We start from the raw sequence: 11,920 nt of genomic DNA, 5'->3' as shown, positions 1-11,920 counted from the left end.
CTGCGGTGGACAGACAGTTTCCTGGTGCCGCCCAGAAGGAACGCTTGATGACAGCAGCTTAGACACACAACACACACAGAAGCAGCAAGCCCAGACTCAGGATACAACCCATCAGATTTCAAAGTTTAGTTTTTCAACTATATTAAAATCTATATTGATCAACATGAGATGTCTATGTTTGGTACCGTAGAAAGTAGTAGAGATATTTGCTGTTGACAAATCAAACTTTATTATCATACATCAACAAAAACATTTATGTGGACAAAGGCATTGACGTCCTTTCTCTCTGCCAGAACACACACACACACGGACTGACTGAGAACAGGTGACTGTTCTTCCACAAGCCAGAGGAAAATGTGATTGTTTGAACACTCTACAGATGATGTGCGCACCAATAATCATCAGATGAGTTTAAGGCGGAGTGATGTGATCACAGTGGACACAAAGAAACATGCTCTAAATGTCAGGATAGATTCTAAACACATGATAGACAGAATAGCAGACTGGATATGTGTTGTATAACAGGCAGAGGGCATTACATCATTAAAGCCATAGTCTGTAAGATGTCCAGTCATTTGAACTAAGGAAATATACCCCTTGATAGTCAAATTAAGGAATGGTAAAATAAACAATGACAGCACAAGTCTCTCCTAGGGTTAGGAGCTAGAGGTCAGGGCAGGCTGGTGTTGGGGTTAGGGGTCAGAGGTTAGACATAAAAACAGACAGGTGTTAGGGCTGTTTGTGTTTCATCAGCACATTCACATTCAGTGGGCTTTACAATACAAACAGGCTGAGAACACGGTGCAAACACTCAAAGGCTCTCATCTTCATATTGTTGCTGGTGGGATGGCAGAGTTGAAAGGATCAGAGGTTAGTAGTCAGTGTCGTGCAGCTTTGCAGATCTTGTCGTAGACCTCGGGGAAAGCGTCCTGACAGCCAAGCTCCTTCCTCAGACGGTGATACAACGTTCCATCAAACATCTCCCAGAACTCACTGCGCTCCATGTATACATCAGCATACAGCATCTGGAACCTGGAGACACACACACACACACGTCAGCACAATCTGAACCCTAACTCCGCACCCTCTATAGCCTGTTGGGGTGCGTGTGTGTAAAGGTTGGTATGTTTGTGTGTGTACAGAAACTCACCCGTGCACCTCTCTGACAAACTGCTCCAGCTGTCTACATGAGGCTTTAGCCTGGAAGTGTTTAACTCTGGGTTCTCCATACGCACCGATGTCCACATACAGCTCTGCCTCCTCACCTTTAGGATGAACCATCCCCCGGCCCGGGGGGAGCACGAACGGACACAACCACAGAGGGTACACCTGCAGGGAGGGACATACCAACTCGGTCACACCCTTAAAACAAGACATACCAACTCTGTCACACCCCTACAACGAGACATACCAACTCAGTCACACCCCTACAACGAGACATACCAACTCAGTCACACCCCTACAACGAGACATACTGTACCAACTCAGTCACACCCTTAAAACGAGATCTACCAACTCAGTCACACTTGAGTTTGTCTAATTTATTAGGGTATATGTGACGCTGTGGAAGCATGCAATGTGTGTGTCTTACATGGATGTCCTGGTGGAAGCGTGCGATAGCGGTCTGGATGTGTTTCATGGGGACCAGCATGTCCTGGACAACATGGTGCTGCTCATACAGCTGTCTGATGGTCTCGCCCTGTGTCAGCTTCAACAGAGAGATCTTAGGAGGAACCATCCAGCCAAACAACCACCGGAACACTGGGTGGTTACCAAACGGGATGATGTCCTGGAGACACACACACATTCATGTTGACAGGAATCAGCTTTCCAGCAGTGCAGTGGTGTCCAGTACGTAGAAAACGTTTGAAACACATTTTTGTTTTCCATTTCAGAACGTTTAGCTATTGTAATGTACGCCCTACTGAACACGACCCTCAATAAGGATAGAATAGCAGGAAGCTGTAAAACTGCCACCTTACCCCTCCTCTCCTCCTTCCCCAACAACAACTACATTATTTATAACATCATTTAAGGTTTGGAAAGAAACAATTACCAGCAAACCACACGGTTTCCTAATGGCAGTGTGTGTGTGTGTGTGTGTGTGTGTGTGTGTGTGTGTGCATTAGGGAGGCTAATGCATGTGCTGGGGAAGAAGATGATGACATGCTGAAATCTGCAGGATAAAAGGGTCACTTTGTATCATCTGTCTAATGCACTGTGTGTGTGTGTGTGTGTGTGTGTGTGTGTGTGTGTGTGTGTGTGTGTGTGTGTGTGTGTGTACCTGGAGCTCCCAGAAAATGGATCGTGTATGTCTGTGGTAGTAGTGGCGTAGAGGGATGTACTCTACTGCTTTCTTGTTCTCTGTCAGATATCTCTCAACGTGCTTGAAGAACCACGGCTTATAGTGCAGGCCGATCCGGTTGATCTGAAACACACACATACACACAGTGGAGGGTTATGGTTAGATCTTGCTGACAGACAGCACTCTCCTCCTCTCTTGTCCTTCTCAGTGTACCCGGTCATCCTCTATTTCTCGCTTTCCCTCTCTCACCTTGTTGGGTTCAGCGGTGTCAGTCATAGTGCCAGTCATGATAACAGCTTCATCCAGAGAGTACTGCAGTCCTTCTACAAATGTGTTACTCTTGTTCTCAGACGCCTCACTGAACCGACGGCAGATGTTCTCCAGCCCTCTGATTGGCTCATACTGCAAACGAACCCACAACCTCGCAGGGACAATCTTTATTTCTGCAGCAACCAGGAACCCCAGAGTACCACAGGACCAAGGAACCGCGTGGAACAGGTCAGAGTTCTCCTCCTGTTAGGGAACACACACAAAACAACAGTTCCCCTCCTGTAAGAGAGCCACATAGCAGAGTGCAGAAACAATCCTCCTTCTCTCTCTCTCTCTAGTTGTACTGTGGAACCTTTGTTTCCAGATTAGCTGTAGGTTGGTGTTGGCTGGTGTTTACTAATGGACTGGAGGTCTGTAGCACTACTCTTAGTTATAGAACTGGAGGTCTGTGGTATTACTCCTAGTTATAGAACTGGAGGTCTGTGGTATTACTCCTAGTTATAGAACTGGAGGTCTGTGGTATTACTCCTAGTTATAGAACTGGAGGTCTGTGGTATTACTCCTAGTTATAGAACTGGAGGTCTGTGGTATTACTCCTAGTTATAGAACTGGAGGTCTGTGGTATTACTCCTAGTTATAGAACTGGAGGTCTGTGGTATTACTCCTAGTTATAGAACTGGAGGTCTGTGGTATTACTCTTCTCCGACTACAAGGTTCTCTCAAAGAGTCAAACAGTAAAGAGAGCTCTGCTCACCTCAGTACAGTGAACCAGGCTGCCATCAGCCAGCACCAGCTCAAAGGCAACACAGATGTGCTGGAAGAGTCCGTAGATATGAGAGGACGACTCAATACCTGTACCCATCACCAGACCTCCTGGAGAGAGAGAGAGAAGGTGAGGGATTGATTATTTAGTAAACAAAAGACAATGGGGGAATACTAACGCTCAGGAACAGTCAAGATACAACAGTAGCTTGCCTTAAGATGGAAGCCCCCACATACACTGGCATGGCTCTTCTAGTTTTTAGATATTGCTATTTTGGAATTGTCCACTGCTCATTCTCAAGGTGACAATGAAAGAACCTTATTAATGTGGTCAAATGCAGCTGAAAGTGTAAGATCTCTTGCTATGAGGAGTTAAATCAAAAGGGTCACTCGGGTGGGATGGGGTAGGTTGAATTTTGGGTTTATATTCTAATTCATTCTATTTTTTGTTTTACTTGTAATGGTGGGATCAATTAGCATAGCAATCATTGTTGCTTACATGTATTATGAATGCACCTTATGTTACTGATAAGCATGTAATGATTATCATGTGATATGGACGTGCACTGACAAGGTATTTGTCATTTGTCTAATGCTGTTTATTCTGCCGATTAATTGAATAAAAAAAGAAATACAACAGCAAAGGACACACAGACACACATGACAACAAAAACAACACTGACGAAAGTGAGGACACAGGTGAAAAAGCAGAGAGTAGGGTAAACACTCAAACAGTTCCTCGGTTGTGTGTGTGTGTGAGTGAGTGAGTGAGTGAGTGTGAGTGTGTGAAAGAGTCTCTGTGGAAATCCAGATTAATCTACAGCGTGCTGATGGGAAAACATTAAACTGTTGATCTAACGTTCATGGATCCGGAAAACCATTTTGAAATCTGATCCAGGGGCGCTGTGCACTCCGAAACCATTTCTTCTGAGTTTCAACTCGGAACTCTACCATCTATAAACCATCTGTCCTCTAATCCAATAAGAGAGTGTGATGGTTATCCCAACAGGAAATAAACAACCCTGATGGATGAAATGCCATGGAAACGATGAGTTAGCCAGCTAACTTTGATAAACAACCAGAAATAACTACTGATTTTCTGGTTGATTAAGAAAGCTAAATTTAGATATGTCATGACTCTCCTTGGGTGAGGACCAAAGGCCTCACACGGGACGGGGGTGGATGGCTGTGCCGGTCTTGACACCTTAATACTGCCATAAATTAGAGAGGAGGAGAATCTATCTCTGGCCCTCTAGTATGTGAAAGGAATGCCTTTGTTTCAGATACTTTTTGCAGCCCAAAAAATTCAACATACAACAATGAACATTGGGACAATATATTTCAACATCCAAATGTTGGGAATGATGAGAAATGGAATATGGAAAATGTATGTCTATTTTGTGATGTAATACAAAATGGTATCAAGGCGTTATAACGAAAACATTGTGACTTGAAGAGCTTTTACACTGTGGATATCAGGTTTACATCCTTTACCTTGTGTAGAAAATATCAAGGAGGAAGACAATGTTTTCGTGAAGATAGGAATGTGATTTTAGCTTTCTAACAAAATCATAGTGATGATAATACTTTTGCCTCGTAACTAGCCACGCCCGAGGGAGCTCAGAGAGCGTGTCAGTATGACGGAAACGACCCTCTATGCACCCTCAGAGTGCATAAAAGATTGAGTTAAGAATTATCAGATCAGACTAGACGGACCTCAAGCTGCAGCGAGGTCCATATTGGTCCCAACCCTGAAAATCAACGAGGTGAAGACGACAAAGTTGCCTCCACTAACAATCAATGTTACGGCTAAGTAGCTGTTCTAAGTACTGTATCTAAGAAGGTGAATTTAAGTGGGACCATCCTGTTACTCTCTTCAAACCATCGTCTACTACACTGCTCTCATCACCCCACAGGGCATCATCGACACGGCTGATTAGCCGTCCTCAGAAGACCATTTCCAGAACGAGTGACAGTAAACAGACAACTAAGAAGAAGGACATTGTGACCTCGTGGACAATCAGAGCATTACATCTAAAAGGCCATCCGAAAAAGAAGGCCCAATCGACCCCTTCCCACGAAGGCCTGGGTCCAACAGAGATACACGACGAAGACCTCAAACACGTAAATACATGCATTACTTCTTACCAAACGGGCGGCAGTTCGGGGCAAAGTATTAGGGTTACTGTGAGCATAGGTCCATGTGTATCCAAGTGTTTTCTCTCTCTCTCTCTCTCTCTCTCTCTCTCTCTCTCTCTCCATCTTTTGTAATAAGTGTAATATTGTGTTAGTCCTCTTGGGACCCGTTTTCATTGTATTAAGTTTCTAATCCCTACCTATACCGTGTACGTGTTTGTATCTTGTGTTATCATTTTAATTAGTTAGTAAATAAATAATTAATTAAATCAATTTGGGTGGTACGGAGTGATCAGTAAGACCCGGGTTCGTGCAGACTTAAAGAGTTTACGACTTTCAGAATGAGACTGATATGAGGTAACAGATTAATAAATGACTGTTTAATGATAAGAGATATCTAGATATCTTTAGAGTTAATTCGGGAAACGGTAACTCGTTAAACAACTTTTCCTGTGGTGCCCCAAATTCCTAATGAGTTAATTGTTACATGATACATTTAATCTAGTAACAATTTAACATAGTAGGTAATTAATTATTCAATACATTATAGTCATCACAATAATGAAAGTCACGTCACGACACATATGTGTTTTTGGTTGTTTACTACACTACCGGTCAAAAGTTTTAGAACACCTACTCATTCAAGGGTTTATCTTTATTTTTACTATTTTTTACATTGTAGAATAATAGTGAAGACATCAAAACTATATAATAACACATATGGAATAATGTAGTAACCAAAAATGTGTTAAACAAATCAAAATATATGTTATATTTGAGATTATTCAAATAGCCACCCTTTGCCTTGATGACAGCTTTGCACACTCTGGGCATTCTCTTTCCATGACATAGACTGACCAGGTGAAAGCTATGATCCCTTATTGATGTCACTTGTTAAATCCACTTCAAATCAGCATAGATTTGGATTGTGTTTCAAGTTGGCTGGATGCCATTTAGGTGGTGGACCATTCTTGATACACACGGGAAACTTGAGTGTGAAATAGTCAGCAGCGGTGCAGTTCTTGACACAAACCGGTGCACCTGGCACCTACTACCATACCCCGTTCAAAAGCAATTCAATATTTTGTCTTGCCCATTCACCCTCTGAATGACACACATTCACAATCCATGTCTCAATTGTCTCAAGCCTTTAAAATCCTTCTTTAACCGGTCTCCTACCCTTCATCTACACTGATTGAACTGGACTTAACAAGTGACATCAATAAGGGATCATAGCTTTCACCAGGATTCACCTGGTCAGTCTATGTCATGGAAAGAGCAGGTGTTCTTAATGTTTTGTACACTCAGTGTACATACTAGAGCTGGGTGATATGGACATAAATCCATATTGTGATAAATTGCCTATATTGATGCGATAACAATAAACAGAACAATAATTTTATAACAATGTGCACCACAGTTTTTTTTATTACCCTTTAAACTACTACTACTAGTTGATTTTTAATGGGACAGTTTTTTTTATTACCCTTTAAACTACTACTACTAGTTGATTTTTAATGGGACATTAAAAATCAACTAGTAGTAGTAGTTTAAAGGGTAATAAAAAAAACTGTCCCATTAAAAATCAACTAGTAGTAGTAGTTTAAAGGGTAATAAAAAAAACTGTCCCATTAAAAATCAACTAGTAGTAGTAGTTTAAAGGGTAATAAAAAAAACTGTGGTGCACATTGTTATAAAATTATTGTTCTGTTTATTGTTATCGCATCAATATAGGCAATTTATCACAATATGGATTTATGTCCATATCACCCAGCTCTAGTATGTACACTGAGTGTACAAAACATTAAGAACACCTGCTCTTTCCATGACATAGACTGACCAGGTGAATCCTGGTGAAAGCTATGATCCCTTATTGATGTCACTTGTTAAGTCCAGTTCAATCAGTGGCTACAACAATCACCCATATTAGCAAACGTATTTCATTTCACATTTCAAATGTTTCTAGTATAGGCCACTTATAGTAATGAACGATATCAGCAAAATACCTGCGATAAGTGTTATGGTCAGTGGCGATAATTTTTGGTTTATCGTCACAGCTCTAATATATACCATATAACATAGCCATTCAACAATATATACTACATTATAACCCCAAATCATATACAATAACATATACCACCATACAATATAACCTGAGCCATATACAACAATATATGCTGATGATATGCAGATGATATGGTAACGAGATGCGTAGCGTACCGACAGTGAGGTCGTCCAGTTCTGGCAGCACAGGCAGAGTCCAGCCAAGGGAGTTGAGGAGAGCTGTTATCTGGCCCATGTTGACCAGGGGCTCCACACGAACCACCTGTTATACATATACATGTCCAGGTCATACGGGTTTACACACACACATACTTTTACATACAGAGCTACAGTGTGTGTGTGATCTCCTACCTGTCTCTGTGTGTCCACCTCCAGTATGTCCATCATGTTGATCATTATGTTCTTATTGGTCTTCTTGTATTTCCCCACTCTGAGAGAGACAGTCAGCCAGCCTGGACGACCTGTACACATGTGGGTCTTCCCCCCCTCCTTCCTCCATTCACGCACCTGCAACACACACACACAGTATCATACTGTAGATTAAGATTAAGATCAAATTATTGGTCAATTGCACACAAGGTCCAACCTAAATTTGACTTTCGCTTTTAACCCAACCCTTCGAAAGACACACACACAGGTTTTGGAGAGGTGAGGGGGGGCTGCCACACTGGGGTCCGGGAGCTGTTGTTGTGGGGGGTTAAGTACCTTGCTCAAGGGCACAACGGCAGGCAATGGCGTCTAGGATTTGGTACCAGCAACCCTCCGGATGCCAGCTCACTTCCCGACAGATTTTTTCCCATCAGACCCAGGATTCGAACTGGCAACCCTCCGGTTGCTGGCTTGCCCCTCGAACCACTCTAAACGCTATGGCCTCTGCCTAAAGGTCTGGCATAGAAGATAGATAGGTAATGCACTTGTTAACACTCGTTAAAGCCCTACTCCTGCTGTTCACGGTAAATTAATCCCTACAGAACATTACACATGGAAGCAAGAATTTCTACTTTGAACAGACACAAGTGAAATACGGTATCTGATACCATGCTGAAATGCTGAGCTCCCAGAATACACACACACACTGACACACATTCCGAGACCTACGCAGTGAACCCTGCACAATTTGTTCTCTCTCTTCCATTTCCAAATTCTCTTTAGGAAGAGAGGGATTAAAGTCCCTCACCCCAGGAATTTCACAGCACAGTCATACACACACACACGCACACACACACACACACACACACACACACACACACACACACACACACACACACACACACACACACACACACACACACACACACACACACACACACACACACACACACACACACACACACACACACACACACACACACACACACACACACACACACACACAAACTGTTTTATCATTTGATCTGTTATCATCTGGTGTTATCAGAGATCTGTGTTTAGGCACACACACACACATCTGGGGATATTATCGGGAACCTGTGTGAAGGTCCAGATAACATAACATGCTAGATTTAGAATTTAGACTGTAATATCACTGCACGTTATCAACCAATGGGCCTTTGCATGTAGGGTAGCGGCCCAACCAGCCACCAGATGGCACTATCTGGCTCTATTATTCCTTCTATGTTGTTTAATCTGCGTTTGACTTCAATGTGCCCAGCCGGATATACAATTGTGTCCACCTGTGACCGGCTCGTAAATAAAACATCCTTCATTCAGGCTGCAAAGGCGTCGGTTTCCTCCTTAACTCGATTTAATGGCCCACCGACCTAGAAGAACTGGGAAAATATGCGTACGGTCTTAATAAAACAACATTTTCCACCACCATGCTAGAGTGGCTAATGCTACTTCCTGATGTTGCTGCACGGCGTTCAGCCAGCGGTAAACAACAGACTGCTGCAACCTGATTGTCTGAACGCGGTGTGCAACATCCGGAAATGGTGATGCATTGCGTTTTATTAAGACAGTAGGCCTACGCATTTTTGCTTGCGATACGGCTTTCGAGTCATATGGCCCTTATCTTTCATCAGCGAAAAAAAATACTTCAAATGAAAAAGATAACTACTACAGCTAGTGTTTGCACAGATCCATTCAGCTATGGGTGTTTCCATCCGATGAAACTACACTTCTGCTACACTTCCTGAGTTACGCTTACACACATGCTAGACAACTAATTAGCACAGGTGGTTGCTTCTTGTCTTCCGTCTGCAGAGGGGCGTGGTTTATATAGCTAGATAGCTACTCTACTGGTGCCAACATTTTACTGTAGGGTGTTAGCAAATATAATTAAAAGTTTCCCCTATTCATCTATGGCAAAGATACTTATATGTTTCCCCTTTCATCTGTGTCTGGTGTTAGCTAGTTACTGGCTAGCTAGGGCTTCAGCCAGCATGGAACAAAAGGGGAGAGGGTCGTTCAAAACTCAGACTCAGTTGTCAAGTCCACACATACATCAGTGTTGCTGTGAACCACATTACATTTACATTTACATTTACGTCATTTAGCAGACGCTCTTATCCAGAGCGACTTACAGGAGCAATTAGGGTTAAGTGCCTTGCTTAAGGGCACATCGACAGATTTTTCACCTAGTCGGCTCGGGGATTAGAACCAGCGACCTTTCGGTTACTGGCACAACGCTCTTACCCACTAAGCTACCTGCCGCCCCACATAACAAGAGACATGCCAAATGGGAGATGTATGAAAAAAAGCTGACATCATTTTGATTGAATTTGAGTTGCTTTGTGTATCACCAAATGTGCTTGATGACTACTGCAACACTGCTCACTGCATCCAAGTTGCTTGACATAGGCGTTTTAGAGCTGTCAGTCAAGGCAAGCTCATGAATATAAGCTCCCTGCCCACTCACCCTGTCTTTTCAAACTTCCTGGTCTTTAGCCATGAAAGAAAAAGTAATTTTTCTAAAAGTTTTACCATTTCTATCCAAAACAAATATTATGGGTGATACTTTAGTCACTCAAGATGCTATTTTACATGGGAATCAGAATGACTGTTCGTGACCTTTAATGTTAACTACTTATTTGAATACAGTATAATCATAGGAGTGCATGCATAATTGATATTCAGCCGCGTGCCCTTACTTGTCTCTGGATGTCCCGCACGCGCTGGTCGTGCTGTTTAGGAGCGGAACACATCTTGAAGATGAGCCACGCGCGCAGGTAATAATATACATCAAATATGACTGAGAGCGGCAGCAGAAACAGACAAACGAAAATCCATCTCTGATGAACGATCACGTAGTCTAAGCCTTTCACCTTGATCCACAACAGAAAGAGGACTACCAGTCCACCAAGATACAGCAAAGGATCCATCCTTCCTGCTCTGTTGGTCTACGGGCCTGATGATGGTCTAGTGGGACTTTTCCAGAGAGAAAAGCCCTTCTACGAACAATCGATCTTCTATGACCTTTAGTTGATTGCGAGCGATGCAAGATTTCTAAGCTTCTGCTTTTAAAATCCAATACAGATTATTTATGCCAACACTTACACACATAAATAGGTGTGTAAATATTGAAGTTAGAATCCAGCCACTCCTGTCGTTTTCTCTGATATGCGAGTCTGGCTGGATGGTCGGCTAGCCCCGCCTCTGGCCGGCGCTCATTGGCCAACAACGCGTCAATCGGGATGACTCCAGTTGCTGTGTCGGAGCGCTTCGTCCAATCAGAGAGCAGAAAGCTCGTCACACCATTCCCTCCCTGCCCATGCCTTCATTACCATACAACAGTTAAGTAATACATTTTAGTCATTTAGCAGACGCTCTTATCCAGAGCGACTTACAGTTAGTGAGTGCATACATTATTTATTTTTCATACTGGCCCCCCGTGGGAATCGAACCCACAACCCTGGCGTTGCAAGCGCCATGCTCTACCAACTGAGCTACACGGGCCCCGTGAAAGGCTAATACAGTGGATACATGATATAAGTCAATAAAACTTTGTAAAACTAATAAACCAAAAAACTCAACTAATATTAAACTAGGCCTACAGTGTTTCAATATCCTATTGTATGCATGATACAATTATTAAACTGTATGAAAAACATTATATTAATTAAACTATAGCAAACTATTATAACTTCCATATAATTGCAAAAAAAAATTTTTTTCACCTTTATTTAACCAGGTAAGCCAGTTGAGAACAAGTTCTCATTTACAACTGCGACCTGGCCAAGATAAAGCAAAGCAGTGCGATAAAAACAACACAGAGTTACATATGGGGTAAAAAACATAAAGTCAAAAATACAACAGAAAATATATATACAGTGTGTGCAAATGTAGCAAGTTATGGAGGTAAGGCAATAAATAGGCTATAGTGCAAAATAATTACAATAGTATTAACACTGGAATGCTAGATGTGCAAGAGATTATGTGCAAATA

At 42.4% G+C, this 11,920-nt stretch overlaps 1 protein-coding gene across 2 annotated transcripts; it reads right to left on the bottom strand.

Annotated features, from left to right (window-relative positions):
- Positions 1–207: 207 nt before the first annotated feature.
- On the bottom strand, positions 208–11,105 carry dhcr24 (24-dehydrocholesterol reductase). Of its 2 annotated transcripts, none has more exons than XM_084185420.1 (9): positions 10,627–11,105; positions 7,889–8,044; positions 7,694–7,799; positions 3,330–3,448; positions 2,555–2,818; positions 2,285–2,428; positions 1,592–1,789; positions 1,151–1,329; positions 208–1,032 (listed from the first exon to the last, which is right to left on the bottom strand). In XM_084185420.1, the coding sequence occupies exons 1-9, from the start codon at positions 10,855–10,857 to the stop codon at positions 879–881; spliced, it is 1,551 nt and encodes a 516-aa protein (XP_084041546.1). In that variant the 5' UTR covers positions 10,858–11,105; the 3' UTR covers positions 208–878. The 2 variants fall into 2 exon arrangements, with proteins under 2 accessions (XP_084041546.1, XP_084041547.1); XM_084185421.1 differs by having other exon boundaries at positions 10,801–11,092.
- Between the last annotated feature and the right edge of the window lie 815 nt (positions 11,106–11,920).

Source organism: Coregonus lavaretus, assembly GCF_964263955.1.
Source record: "Coregonus lavaretus genome assembly, chromosome: 21".
NCBI classification, from domain to species: Eukaryota; Metazoa; Chordata; class Actinopteri; order Salmoniformes; family Salmonidae; genus Coregonus; species Coregonus lavaretus.
The sequence above is the reverse complement of the archived record's forward strand: the minus strand, read 5'-3'. Positions and strand labels throughout refer to the sequence as shown.

Excerpts from the sequence above, each read along its gene's own strand:
- dhcr24 (XM_084185420.1), bottom strand. The coding sequence starts at position 10,857 with ATGGATCCTTTGCTGTATCTTGGTGGACTGGTAGTCCTCTTTCTGTTG. Across the intron at positions 1,790-2,284 it reads CCATTTTCTGGGAGCTCCAG|GACATCATCCCGTTTGGTAA; the intron begins GTACACACACAC and ends GTGTGTCTCCAG. Across the intron at positions 1,033-1,150 it reads TTTGTCAGAGAGGTGCACGG|GTTCCAGATGCTGTATGCTG; the intron begins GTGAGTTTCTGT and ends GTGTGTCTCCAG.